A 15372-nucleotide genomic window follows, 5' to 3' on the forward strand; every position below is an offset into this window, starting at 1 on the left:
TCAGTAAAATATAAAATAAGAATAACTAGAGAAAAATCCATGAAACCAAATGCTGGTTCTTGGAAAATATTAGTAAAATTTATAAACCACTAACCAAACTAATTTTTTTTAAAAAGAGAAAATATATATAAATTATCAATATTTGTAATAAAGAAGACTCACCAATAAAAACACCACACAGTGAAAGGATAATAAAAGGAATGTTATAAATAACTTTATTCTCATAAATTCCAAAATATGACATAAGCCTGGCTTGTGACAAATGACATGAACAAATTCCTTGAGAGATAGCAAACTTCCAAAGTTCACTCAGGTAGAAATAAATAGCCCTAATAGTCCCATATCTACTAAAAAATTGAATTCACTGTTTTAAAACTTACAACTAGGGAAACTGAGGCATAGATAGTTTCACTGGTTAATTCTATAACACTTTGAAAAAAACCGTAAAACTACTCCTATACAAACTCTTCCAGAAAGTATAAGTAGTGGGAACATTTCCTAACACATTTTATGAAGCCAGTATTACCCCAATATGAAATCCAGATAAAGAAATAACAAGAAAATAAAACTTCAAACAACTAGTCCTCATAAACATAAATGTGAACACCCTCAATGAATATTAGCACATTAAATAAAATATATATACAAAGGATAATACACCATGACCAAGTGAGGTTTATTATGGGCATGCAAGGTTGGTTCAATATTCTAAAATATACCAATAAAATTCATAACAACTGAGTAAAGAAGAAAAACCATATGATCATTTAAATAGATGCAGAAAAACAATGACAAAATTCAAAATTCAACATCCATTCATGATACTAACTCTCAACAAACTAAGAATTAAAGGGAACTTCCTCAACTTGATATAAGATATAAAAACACCTAAAACCATAATTAGTGATGAAAGATTGAATGTCCTCCCCAGCCATAATCAGAAACAAAATAAATATTTCCAATCTTATCATGCCTATTCAACATCCTACTAGAGGACCTAGTCAGTATAATAAGTGAAGAAAAAATAAGTAAAATCAATTAAAAGGCAAAAAATAAAACTCTTCAGAATCTGTCTACATTGAAAATCCTGAAGAATCTACAAAAGACCTATTAGAACTAATGTGTGAGTTTAGCAAGGTCACAGGATATAAGATCAATAGACAAAAAAATTAACTATATTACTACACACTAGCAATGAATAATTGGAAGTTGAAACTTTTTGAGCCTGGCCAGTACGGCTCAGTGGCTGAGCATCAACCCATGCACCAAGAGGTCGCCGGTTCAATTCCTAGTTGGAGCACATGCCCAGGTTGTGGGCCCAGTCCCCAGTGGGGGGCATGCAGGAGGTGGCCAATCAATGTTCTCTCTCATCAATGATTCTATCTCTCTCTAAAATCATAAAGAAAAAAAAATTTTTTTTTTTAAGTTTTTCAAAGTACCATGTACAACAGCACCAAAGTCATGAAATATTTATATATAAATCTAACAAAATATGTATAAGACCTATATGCTGCCCAGCTGGTGTGGCTCAGTGGATTGGGCATCACCCCATGGACTGAGATGTCATGGTTCAATTCCCAGTCAGGGCACATGCCCAGGCTTCAAGCTCATCCCCAGTAAGGGGCATGCAGGAGGCAGCCGATCAATGTTTCTCTCTCACATAGATGTTTCTATCTCTCTCTCCTTTCCTCTCTCTCTCTAAAAATCAATTTTAGAAAAAAACATATTAAAAAAATATATCTATATGCTGAAAACTACAAAACACACATGAGAGAGACAGTTTTTAAGAAGAAGTGGAGATATTTGTGGAATATAATGAACATAACAGTCTGAGGAATGGGGTAGTCCCAGAGACGTGGAAGTGGAGTACAGACTGACAATCTCCAGAAGAGGGGGTGGGGGGGGAGAGATAAACCACAGAACTTATATGCATGTATGCATGAACAATGGACATGGACAACAAAGCTGGGGACGGGGTGGGGAATCAGTGAAGGGAAAAGGAGAAACATCTGTAACAAAAATAAATAAATAATAATAAAAAAAAGATGTCAATTCTCTTCCAAGTTGATCTATACATTTATAGTCCTGTGATCTCAGCAGAACTTTTTTTAAAGAAATTGACGAGCTAATTCTAAAATGTAAAGCAAAATGACTAAGACTGGCCAAAATATTTTGAAAAAGAACAAATTTGGAGAATTTGCACTATCTGACAAAGCGCCACAGACCCATAGATCAGTGGAATAGAACAGAGTTCAGAAATAATCCTTCACATATACAGTCAATAGATTTTTGACCAAAGTTCAAGGACAATTTAATAGAGAAATGATAGTGTTTTCCAAAAATTGAATGACCTTTTTACCCTGTATTAGAAGCAACTCAGGCCCAGCCAGTGTGGCTCAGTGGACTGAGAAGTCCCGGTTCAATTCCTGGTCAGGGCACATGCCTGCATTGCAGGCTCGATCTCCAGTAGGGGGTGTGCAGCTGATCAATGTTTTGCTCACACATGAATGTTTCTATCTCTCTCTTCCCCTCCCTCTAAAAAAAATCAATAAAAACATATTTTTTAAGTTTTTTTTTAATAAAAGAAACTCAAAATGGATACACATGTAAGATATAAAACAAAAATGCCCCTAGAAGAACATATAAGAGAAAGATCTTTGTGACCTTGGGTTAGACAATAACTTCAAAGATAGAACAGAAAAAGCATAATCCATTAAAAATATTAGAATTGGACTTGATTAAAATTAAAAACTGTTGCTTTTCAAAAGTCACTATGAAGAAAACAAAAATATTGGAAGAAAATGTTTGCAAAACACATAACTGATAAAGAATTTTTGTACAAAATATACACATAAGGAAATCTCAAAATTCAGTAATAAGAAACAAAATCACCCAATTTTTATAAAATAAGCAAAAGGTCTGAACAGACACTACACCAAAGAAGATTATATGAATGGCAAATAAACTAGGAAAACATACTCAATGTCATTAGTGAAATGCAAATGAAAACCACAATAAGACGCTGTTAAATACATATAAGAATGAGGAAAGAGCCCACCTTAATAATACCAGGATGAACTGACACTCACAGATTGCAAATGTAGGGCCACACTGAAAAACAGTGCCCTAGTTTCTTACAAAAGTAAATATACACTTATCATATGCCTAGCAATTCCTCTCCTAGGTATTTACCCAAAAGAAATAAAAACAGCCCTGGCCGGTTTGGCTCAGCGGTTAGAGCATTGGCCCGAGGACCAGAGATTCCCGGGTTCAGTTCCTTCTAAGGGCACCTACCTCAGTTGCAGTTTGTTCCCAGCCCTGGTTGGGGTCGTGTGGGTGGCAACCACTCGATGTGTCTCTCTCACATCGATGTTTCTCTCTCTCTCTTCCTCCTTCTCTCCCTCCCGCTCTATCTGAAGATAAGTGCAAAAATGTCCTCAGGTAAGGATTAAAAAAAAGAAAGAAAAACAAATGTTAATTTTTAAAAATATGTACAAAAATGTTTACACTAGCTTTATTCATAATTGCTAAAAATTGGGAATAACTCAAATGTTCTTCAACTGGTGAATGGATAAACTGTGGAATACTACTCACTAATAAAAATAAACAAATTACTGATAACCACAACATATATGAACCTAAAATTCATTTTACTCTATGAAAGAAGCCAAAGTCAAAGACTGCATATGATGATACTATTTTAGGTAGCATTGTGAAAAAGGAAAAACTATGGAGACAAAAAACAGACTGGGCCAGGGCCTCAGGAAGCAGGAGAGGACATTAACTGCAAAGGGGGCTGAGGGCACACAGTGGGTAATAAGAACTAGTAAAGTTTGAAAGCGATGGTGGTGCCCAGACCATATGTATTTGTCAAAACACATAGAAATGAACACTGAAACTGGTGAATTTTATTGTACATAAATTATACCTCAGCAAATGTGATTTTATAATTTAAAAAAAAACACATAGAACAGAACAAATGAATTTTCAGTTTCAATGTACACTCCTATATATTTAGGGCAGGCATCCCAGATGCCTGTTACTGCTTGAACACCCCTCACCTCCACCTGCACCCCCATTCTACCAAAAGAAGGATTACTCTGCGCCTCAGTGAACCAAAACAAAGTCCACCAAGCTCCTATCCTTTAAGGGGATGTGTAAATTTTTAAATGGTGTTAGTATTTATGAACACTGCTCCCTGTAATTACTGAGAGTCTGAAAGTCCTTATCGAAATGAATGGCATTTTCTAAATTTTAACGGTAAAGAGCAGATGCAAATTCTGATTATCTGCATGAATAATACCATTTTTACTTCTAGATTTCAGCTGTTGTCTTGATTTTGTGTAAGGACATTTCACTTAAATTTCATAATTCTATAAACCATTCCAATGGCCCCTACCAGCTACTGCAGTCTGGAGTCTTAAATTCCAGAGATTAGATAAAGCCACAGCTAATAAGCCTTAATGCTCCTTAAGAGTCAACGCTTTAGACAGGCTTTTCAGAATAAAGTTATTTTTCCAGAGTAGTAGATTTTCTTGTCAGGCAAGATTTGATCTCAAAATTGCACTAAGTTCTAGCAATTCAAGTTTCACTCTTGCACACTCCCACATTTGAGCACACTATTAGGAAACTCTGACCCATGCTCCTTCCTGCTGGGGTTTGGGTAGAAGACAAATCCGTCATGGAGACTTACACTCATATTGCTGGGACTCTCACCCTTGGGGTCGTAATAATATCTACAACTGGAGAACAGTGGCAGCAATGTGGTGTTGTTGCTTGTTAACTCACAAGCTCTGTCCCCTGCTTTTAAACAATTTCCTGAAGTAATAATTTTATTTTCATGAGAAAAATGTTTCCAAAGAGCCTGGATTAATTTTTCTACATTGAGAATGGCTCCTTTTATAAACCATAAAAAAGAGTTGTAAGAGTTGATAAGAAGGTACAGCTAGAAAGAAGTCTCCGGGTGCTAAGACGGGAAGCATAATGAGGCCTGGCGAGCAGGTGCCTGACAGGTGATCATGGTCTTCTGGTCCTTCAATTTTAATGTCATTCTTAGGTTAAACATCACACAATAAACATAAAAAATGTTTTCAGTCCAAAAATTATACTTCTTCTATCTGACAGAGTTCTGGGCAAATCATGCTGTAAGAAACATTCTAAGTTTTAAATAAAAACCTTGATACAAAGTTCTACTTACACGGGATAATGTCAACTATGTTAGAGAAAGAGAGAAAATAAATAGGAGAAATGGAAAGAAGTACAAACACACAAAACTATTAAAACATTTTTGGAATAATGGACCTAGTCAGTATTTTCCTAAACTTTATTTTTCTTTAAAATAGAATTTTAACATTCCTGAATTGCTAGAAACCTAATATAATTTAACAAACACATGGTATAACATTAGGAAAGCTTTGATTTAGGGTGTTTATTTGCTTATTTGTTTGGTAAACAAGGTGAAATTAATATGCACTAGTTACAACATTTAGAAAATCAAATTTGCTGCATGTCATAAAGAAATGTGTAGCCCTGGCCGGTTTGGCTCAGCGGTTAGAGCGTCGGCCTGTGGTCCAGAGAGACCCAGGTTCAGTTCCCGCTGGGGGCATGTACCTCGGTTGCAGTTTGTCCCCGGCCCTGGTTGGTTGTGCGGGTGGCAGCCACTCGATGTGTCCCTTTCACATCGATGTTTCTCTCTCTCTCTCTCTCTCTCGTCCTCTCTCTCCCTCCCACTCTATCTGAACAAAAAATGAAAAAATGTCCTCGGGTGAGGATAAAAAAAAAATAAAAGAAAAGAAATGTGTAAATATACCCAAGAAAATCAGTTAAGGTAACAGACAAAACTGAAATCTTGATTTGTTTTTCCTTACCCATTTTTTTCTTCTGATTATTTTCACTCTCCTTCTAAACACCTTTCTTGGAGGATTCAAATCAGGATATAGAATGAAACCCAAACTCCTCATTTCTTGAAGAGAACACTTAAATAGTGCTGCTATATGCCAAGCACTTTATACATATTAACTCAAATCATCTAAGTAACTCCTGGTAACGTGGCTGCACTTAACCTCCAGCCCTTCCCCATCTCTGCAACCGCAATTCTGCTCATGTGGCCTGAACCAAGCTCACAGGTACCTCGAGACCTCTACTTATCTCTTTTTGAGACACTGTTCCCACCTCTGCCCCCACCACAGCCCCAAAAATCCACCTGTCAAAGGCCAAGATGGGCTCCAGCCCCACCCTCATTAACCCTTCCCAATCCTCCTGGTCCAAACTGTTCCCCTCACCATTATTCTTCGTGGTAATACACGTACAAATCATTTCTTGTTTTCTTTTACAAAGATAAAAGTATAATTTCAAAACATTTTGAACCACTTGTGAAGAACACAATCTCTTACAGGAACTAAACCTAGTAGAGCTTACGTCATCTTTCTCTAGGGTCCCCCTCCTGCGCTGCCTGACTCAGCGTTCTGCACAATAGATGCTGCTCACAGGCAGAGGCCATGTAAACACATCCATTTAACCTGTGAACCAAAGACTGGCCCTAAGGAGCAGTTTCCAGTACCTACTACATATAGAACAATACATATTGTCCCATATCATGTATTTATTGCCAAACTTGTACACAAATGGCTACATTATAAAATAATTTATTTTATAAATGTATTATACATTTTCTATGTGCCAAGTACTGTGCTAAGCAATTTACATGCATTGCAAGTTAGAATGTTCCCCCAAAAGTGTTTCATAAAAGAAGTACTAGCTTTATATTCAAGTCATTTTCAAGTTATATTATGGCCCTGGCTGGTTTGGCTCAGCAGTTAGAGCGTCAGCCTGCGGACCAGAGAGTCGTGGGTTCGGTTCCTACTAAGGGCACGTACCTCAGTTGCAGTTTGTCCCCAGTCCCGGTTGAGGTCATGTGGGTGGCAACCACTCAATGTGTCTCTCACATCGATGTTTCTCTCTCTTTCTTACCCCATCTCTCCCTCCTGCTCTATCTGAAGATAAATGCAAAAAAATGTCCTCAGGTGAGAAGAAAAAAATAAATGAATAAATGAATGAATGAATGAATGAATGAATAAAATAAAGTTATATTGTGGAGATTTTCTCCATTTTTTGAAAAAATGATACACTGTTTAGGGAAGAAGCATTAACCTAAACTAATTCCATCATGCTAGTGTAGAAACCATCTGACAGAATCTATTTTTTAAAATGGGACCAAGGAGACAGAGAATTTTAACATTGGCATATTAATGATTCCTGGGACATGACTTTATAATTGCTAGGGCTGCAAAATTTGTAAGTAAGCTTTATAAAGATCACTTATTTAAAAAAAGAAAAAGAAAAAGGGCCCTGGCTGGTTTGGCTCAGTGGTTAAAGCATTGGCCCGTGGACTGACGAGTTGCGGGTTCAATTCTAGACAAAGGCATGTACCTCAGTTGCAGTTCATCCCCGGCCCTGGTAGGGGTCACGCAGGAGGCAGCCAGTCAATGTCTCTCACATCAATGTTTCTCTCTGTCTCCCTCCCACTCTGTCTGAACAAAAATGGAAAAATGTCCTCGTCTGAAGATTAAAAAAGAAAGAAAAAGGCCCGGCTAGTGTGGCTCAGTGGCTGAGCATCAACCCATGCACCAAGAGGATGCTGGTTCGATTCCCAGTCAGGACACATGCCCAAGTTGTGGGCCTGGTTCCCAGTGAGGGGCATGCAGGAGGCGGCCAATCGATATTCTCTCTCATCCATGTTTCTATCTCTCTCCCCCTCTCCCTTCCTATCTCTAATATCAATAAAGAAAAAAAAATTCTTTTTTAAAGAAAAACAAAGGAACACAGCAAGTTGTTATGTTATGGAACCACAAACCACAGCATACCACTGCAGGGAGAAAAAACACCTGTAGGTCTGAGAAGTCATAGTTGAGTGAAGATAAAACTTCCAGTGCCATCATCACAGATGGATTTTTTAAAACTCTTCTCAGTAAACATCTCAAAAGAAAGCAAAGATGTGCTCTGGGAAACTCTGCTTAGAAAATAGACTCAAAAAGTCATTCTAATGGGGACAATCACTGGAATCGGAGTGTTTGTGCTGTTAAGAGTTTAAACAAAAGTGTTTATGTGAAATGTGAAATTAAAAATATTACCATGATTGGTCACATGTTTATATTTCAGATCACATTATATGGGTAATTGTAGTACTTCATTTCCATCATGCAAATATTACATACCAAATGGACCCCAAAAAGGATTGTTTTAATCTTCCCTTTGGAAAACAGACCCTTACCTTACATTAGGGTCCCCTTAGAGTCAAAGGCTTAGACAGAAGCAGAGACAGTTCCTTCACAACCACCCAAGGCATAGGATATGATGCCCATTTCACAGGGGAGGAAGTATGCGCAGACTTAAAGAAACTTGCCAAAGTCACACAGCTGTTCAGTACAAAGTTGCTGGACTTAAAGTCTGTGTTTTCAACCACCACCTCCACGCAGGAGGGTCCCACGTGCCTGTGTTTGGGGACTGCTGGACATAAATTGCGTCTCCTTCTCCAGCAGAAGGAGCACACACGTCCTTAAACACTAGCATGTGTGAAGGGCCTCTGTATTGAGGCCATGCTGGAAAGCGTCCCTGCTCTCTAGCAGTCCTCTTACCGCCCACCACCCCCTCAGCTAGGGGTGAAACAGGTGGCGCGGGAACGGCGACTAAAGAAGCCTCTGATCCCTCGGAAGGCTCCTCGATTCTACACAATCTTCACCACGTGAAAGAGAGATGAAAATCTTCGAAAAAGGTAAGGAATCGAAAAACAGTCCCCTGCTTACATTCTGACTGACACACCTTTGTTAAATGAACTGGAGACATTTTAGAGCCACAAAGTCAAGAGCCTAAGACTTCCTGTATTTGACCTGAATTTCAGGGCAGCAGCTGACTGTAGTTCACGTGTGCTCAATCTTTTGGGTTTGTTCTCAAATTCTCAGCTATGTTATACACAAAGAACTAATACAAAATAGTACTGAATGTAAACTGTAATTAGAAAGATATTTTTAATGTTTTTTTTTTAAAAAGAATATAATCTCTCATGCAATAAGAAGATAAAATAAAAGTGTTAGCTGTCACCCTGGCCAATTTGGCTCAGCAGTTAGAGTGTCAGGCCCCAGGACTGCAGGGTCGCAGGTTCGATTTCCAGTCAGTCACGCAGGAGGTAGCCAATCAGTGTGTCTCTCTCACATCAATGCTTTTCTCTTTCTCTCTCCCTCCCTCCCCCTTCTACTCTATCTCTACCTAAAAATCAATGGAAAAGTATCCTCAGGAGAGGATTAACAAAAAAAGTGTTAGCTGTCCAGAAAATCTAATTTTGCTCAAAATCCTAACACCTCTGAAAAATATTTTATTAATTTTTTTTATCCTCACCCGAGGACATTTTTCCATTTTTTGTTCAGATAGAGTAGGAGGGAGAGAGAGGAAGAGAGAGAGAGAGAGAAACATCGACATGAAAGGGACACATCGAGTGGCCGCCACCCACACAACCCAACCAGGGCCGGGGACAAACTGCAACCAAGGTACAAACTGCAACCAAGGTACGTGCCCTTAGCGGAAACCGAACCTGAGTCTCTCTGGACCGCAGGTCAACGCTCTAACCGCTGAGACAAACCAGCCAGGGCTCATTCCAGTAGTTTAAAGAGAACCCATAAAAAAGATGTTTTAAGGATAACGTTTCCTATCACATAAATCATAATTCTGACCTTCTGGATACAAGAGGTCCACACTTTTTTTTTTAATCCTCACCCGAATATGTTTTTATTGATTTTACAGAGAGAGGAATGGAGAGAGAGATAAATAAATCGATCAGCTGCATCCCAGGGATGGAACCAGCAACCTAGGCAAGTGTCCTGATGGGGAATCAAACCCGCAATCTTTTGGTGTACGATGCTCCAACCAACTGAGCCACCCGACCAGGGCAAGAGTTCTACACTTTTAACTGCCTTTTATCTTCCCCTGTTCTTCCAAGGAGGTAGGGAGACAAGTCACTTCTGGCCCTTGCAATACTGAGCGCAGGTCCTAACTCACCTGAATGTGCATGGCGCCCTCTACTGCTTCTTGAATATTCAAGCACCCAGTGATGAGGGACAGCTGCTGTTCTGCACTCAGAGAGCCTTTCAGAGAACCCGACTGCTCCAGCAACTTCATGTCTCTTCTAAAAAGAAGAAAAGCGTGATCACTGTGAGTATTCAAAAATCAAATTTTAAAACAAAAAAAGGTCAGCATCCCTCCTCCGTAGGGAAATACTGATCAAAACCACAAGGCTAGGCCACTTTACACCCATTATTAGTATGGCTGCTATCAAAAGAACAGAAAATAAACCAAGCGTTTGAGGATGTGGAGAATTGGAACCCTGTGCACTGCTGGTAGAAATGTAAAATGCGTGGCAAACAGTTTGGTGGTTACTCAAAAAGTTAAAAATACAACTAGTAAATGATCCAGCAATTCCAATTCTGGGTACATAACCAAACAAATTGAAAGCGGGGACTCAAATAGATATTTGTACACTCATATTCATAAAGGCATTGTTTGTAATAGTAAAAAGATAGAAACAATGCCCTGGCCAGATAGCTCAGTTGGTTAGAGCACTGTCCCCATATGCCAAGGTTTCGGGTTCGATCCTCAGTCAGGGCACATATAAGAAGCAACAAATGAATGCATAAATAAGTGGAGCAACAAATAGATGTTTCTCTCTCTCTAAAAATCATTTTTTAAAAAAAGACAGAAACAATCTAAATGTCCATAGACAGATGAATGGATAAACAAAGTGTGGTCTATCCATACAATGGAACATTATTCAACTTTAAAAAAGAAGGAAGCCCAGCCGGTGTGGCTCAGTGGATTGAGTGACATCCCATGGACCGAGAGGTCCCAGTTTGATTCCAGTCAGGGCACATGCTGGGGTTGCAGGCTCGATCCCTGGAGAGGGGTGTGCAGAAGGCAGCCAATCAATATTTCTCTATCACATTGATGTTTCTATCTTTCTCTCCCTTCCTCTCTCTCTAAAAATTTAATAAAAACATATTTCAAAATAAAAAGAAAGGAAATCCTGTCACATGCTACAACATGGATGAACCTCGAGGACAACATACTAAGTGGAATAAACCAGTCACAAAAAGACAAATACTGTATGATTCCACTTATATGCGGTCCCATAGAGACACAAATTAGAAGGGTGGTTACCAGGGCTGGGGGAGGGGAATTATTGTTTAATGGGTCGAGTTTCAGTTTTGCAAGATGAAAACAGTTATGGAGATGGATAGTTGTACAATAATGTGAATGTATTTAATATCACTGTACCGTACACTTAAAATGATGACAGTAAATTTGGGGTATTTTACAATTAAAATTTAAATTTTTTTTTTTTCAAAAAGGATGAAACAAAGCCAATGGGAGGTAAAACTGGAAAGCAGTAGTTCTTCATCCTTGCCCCTGGGGAGAAGGTTTGAGAGAAGGTATTTTCTAATCAGGACCAACAAGCTTCCTGGTGTGTGCACAGGGGCTGAGCTCAGAAGGGCCCTGTGCTGGGTGTAAGTCCTAAAATTCTCAATAATGCTGAGCCAAAGGTCCACATCTGCATTTGCACTCGGCCTCAGAAATTATGTAGTCAGTTCTGCTGAAAATTCATGATGGGTTAAATAAACAAGGTAGAGTTTATGCGCATGCGCGCACGCGCACGCGCACACACAAACACACGCGCACACACACACACACACACACACAGAGTTGCCTAAAGAGCAACAATCATGCTTTCCAAAAAATTCTGGGGATTTTTCTGCCAGTTGAGTCAAATAATTTTTACAACTTCATGTCATGCTTTTTATCTGGAAGCTGCCCAAGTCCTTCAGCCCAAGAACACATCACTTCATCTCCTCAATTACATTCAAAACAGTGTCTTCAGATCTGACTTCAGGTCAGCTCTCTGTGCTCACGATACCTGGTTTCTCATGTGTGTTTTCATTTCTCACTTCTGAGCCAGTTCATCAAGAAGCTTATGTTAGTTGTACAGAGTATTGTACAGTGTCTTAGTGACAGATTCAAAATTTAAGATTTGTCAGTTTGATACCTCAAATCAAGAAAGAACTGATTTAAGTGCCAGCAAATAGTTTATACACCATCGAGGGAGATGCAGCAAAATGGCTCGTAAGAAAGGTTACCCTGCTAAGATAAAAAGGGAAAGCAAAGATTTCCAAGTCTTAGGGTTTCTAGATCACACATCAATAATGTCAAATAAATCTCCCCAAACACTGATATATTTTCTATTCAAATTACCAGAGCGAGGAGAGCTTCATATGATTCAAAGATCATTTATTTTCAATTTCACAAGTTTTGATCCATCTTTCAAAATTTTTTACAATTCTACAACCATTTAAGCCCTAGCTGATGTGGTTAAGTTGACGTCGTCCCGTGCACCAGAAGGTAGTGGGTTCAATTCCCCATCAGGGCACACACACGGATTTCAGGTTCAATCCCTGGTCAGGGAGCATGTAGAGGCAATTGATTGATGTTTCTTTCTATCTATCTATCTATCTATCTATCTATCTATCTATCTCCCTTCCTCTCTCTAAAAATTAATCAATTGAAAAAACATTTAATTATACACTTTAACAAGTTGATTGCATGCTATATAAATGATATCTCAATAAAACTGTTATAGTTGTTTCCCACTGCTCCTGTAACAAATTACCACAAACTTAGTGGCTTAAACAACACACACTTACCATCTTATAGTCTGGAGGTCAGAAATGTCAGGTAGACTGATATCAAAGTGCTGGCGCGGCTGCGTTCCTAAGAGGCTCTGGAGGTGGCTCTGTTCCTTGCCTTTGCCAGACCCTAGAGGTCACCTGCTTTCTTTGGCTTCTTGGCCCTCTTCCACCTGCACTCCAACCTCTGTATCTATCATCAGACCTTCTTTGGGTCTCCTCCCTCCCCATAAGGACCCTTGTGATCACATTGGGCCACTTAGATAATCTCCCCATTTTGATATTCTTAACTTCATTACATCTGCAAAGTCTCTTTTGCCATGTAAGATGACATATTCACAGGTTCCAGGATTAGGCCCTGGGCATCTTTGGGGAGCCACTATTCTGCTTACCATACCTATTTTTTAAAAGTGTAGAACAGCCCGGCTACTTGAACAGCTCCGTGGTTGAGCATCGACCCATGCACCAAGAGATCACCAGTTCAATTCCCAGTCAGTGCACATGCCCAGGTTGTGGGCCCGATCCCCAGTGTAAGGCATGCAGGAGGCAGCCAATCAATGTTCTCACTCATTGATATTTCCATCTCTCTCTCCATTTCCCTCCCTCTCCTTCTAAAAATCAATAAAGAAAAAATAAATTAAAAGTATAGAACAAGCCCTGGCCAGTTTGGTCCAGTGGTTAGAGCATCAGCCTGTGGTCCCAAGAGACCTGGGTTCGGTTCCCGCTAAGGGCGCGTACCTCGGTTGCAGTTTGTCCCCGGCCCTGGTTGGTCGTGCGGGTGGCAGCCACTCGATGTGTCCCTTTCACATTGATGTCTCTCTCTCTCTCTCTCACTGTTCCTCTCTCTCCTTCCCACTCTACCTGAACAAAAAATGGAAAAATGTCCTCAGGTGAGGATAAAAAAAAAAAAGTGTAGAACAAGTAGAACATAGAACATCTATAAACTTCCTATAAAATTACTGTCCAAAATTATACTTACAGAACAGAGAGAACCTGCCTATTATGATTGGCTCTGTGCTTGGCAAATATTATTCCACCATGTTCTGAATTTCACTGGCTAATAAGAAGTCTGCTGTCAATCTGTCATTCCTTTATAGGCAGTCTGTCCTTTCTCTCTCTGGCTGCTTTTCAGACTTTTCTTGTGTCTCCTGGTGTTATATAGTTTCACTATGATTCATCTAGGGATAGATACCCTTTGTATTTATGCTACATGGGACACCGGTTCTTCCAAAATGAGGATCCATGTCTGTAGTTGACATTAACTCTCAATCATTATGTCTTCAAAAATTGCTCCTTTCCCTAGTCTCTCTAAATCTTTCAGACCTCTAATGAACTACTTCACATTTTCCATTGCTTCAACTCCTGAATTACATACTAAATAGTATCATCAGATCTGACTTCAAGCCAGTTCACTGTGCTCATAATACCTGGTCTCTCGTGTGCTTTGTGATTTTCGGTTGTGAGCTGAATTCTATATATGGGGATTATTTTAGTCTTGGGTTTAAGGTACATTATTCTGGAAACGATATGCATTTTGCTTCTAACAGGCACTTGGAGACACTAATAACCAAAGGACCTGTATAAATTTCCTGGTGTGGAGTTTTTAAAACCACACAGATAGTATGAATTTGGGCTTCAAATGAAGAGAGCTGGTTTATGTATAAATTCTCAAAGAAACTCTTTCTCCTCTCCACCCAGAATCAAGGTCAAGACAGATGAGCCTCCATGTATGGGTGAGTTATATTCTTCCTAGTTCTCCATTTCACCAACAATGTAGCCCTTTGAATACTAGCTTCATTCAAGGTCTCCAATTTGATCCCCCATCATCTACAGACTAAGGCTTGCTGTTAGAACGAAAGGTCTAGATTAGCAAGATAGGCAAATACTCTTAGAGCAGTTATAGTTTTCACACATCCCTTGGGTCTCATGTTCTCAGATTGGTCTCTGAGAATTTATGTTAGTTTCTTGCCAGTTCAGCTATGCATTAGAAAGAAACTATGAACTATACACATCTACTCCATATTTTTAAATATTTCAAGTTGAAGGTATTTTCAGGATACTTGCTTTGCCATATTGCCAGAAAATAAACTCTAGACTGCTTCTTTAAAATCTAATATCCCTTCTTGTTCACATGTACAGAAAAAAATTACTGATGTTAGGGTTATCACTGTTAATGCCTACTCTTTTGTTTCCCAGTTTTGTCCATTTGGAAAAAAGGTATATAAATAATACCTGACTCCAATAAACTTAGCCTTTAAAACAACTACAGATATTTCAATGAAATGCATCAAAACACAAAGAAGTTTTCTTTTTTTTATTTAGTCCAGCTTGTTCCCTTAAGTGACACAGAAATCGAGGCCCAAATTGGTTACAGATTCACCCATGGACATCAAGCTGCAGGAGGCAGGATGGGATGGAAACCATCTTCAGACTCTTTCTCATAAAAATATTAATAGGAACTGCTTCCTCTTCCTGACTCTCCCTACGAAATGATGATGGCTCTCTCATTTAAGAAAGAAAATCATGTCTGGTGGAATTTATTTACAGGACTACTTGTCACAATTTATTGCCTTAAAATCTGAAGATTCAAGGTAGTCAATATACTGACAAGACTAGAAAGAGAGGAACTTGTATGCACTTCCTCCCTCAT

The 15372-nt window shown here is 39.0% G+C and overlaps 1 protein-coding gene across 1 annotated transcript in view; it reads right to left on the reverse strand.

Moving 5' to 3' along the window:
- Positions 1 to 15372, reverse strand: part of CRYL1 (crystallin lambda 1) — a 149011-nt gene that overhangs the window by 96316 nt on the left and 37323 nt on the right. The window contains exon 3 of the mRNA XM_036251127.1: positions 10048 to 10174. Within this exon, the coding sequence (XP_036107020.1) occupies positions 10048 to 10174 (127 nt within the window). The remainder of the gene's footprint in view (positions 1 to 10047; positions 10175 to 15372) is intronic.

The sequence above is a fragment of the Molossus molossus genome, unplaced genomic scaffold (genome assembly GCF_014108415.1).
Source record: "Molossus molossus isolate mMolMol1 unplaced genomic scaffold, mMolMol1.p scaffold_m16_p_10, whole genome shotgun sequence".
NCBI lineage: Eukaryota > Metazoa > Chordata > Mammalia > Chiroptera > Molossidae > Molossus > Molossus molossus.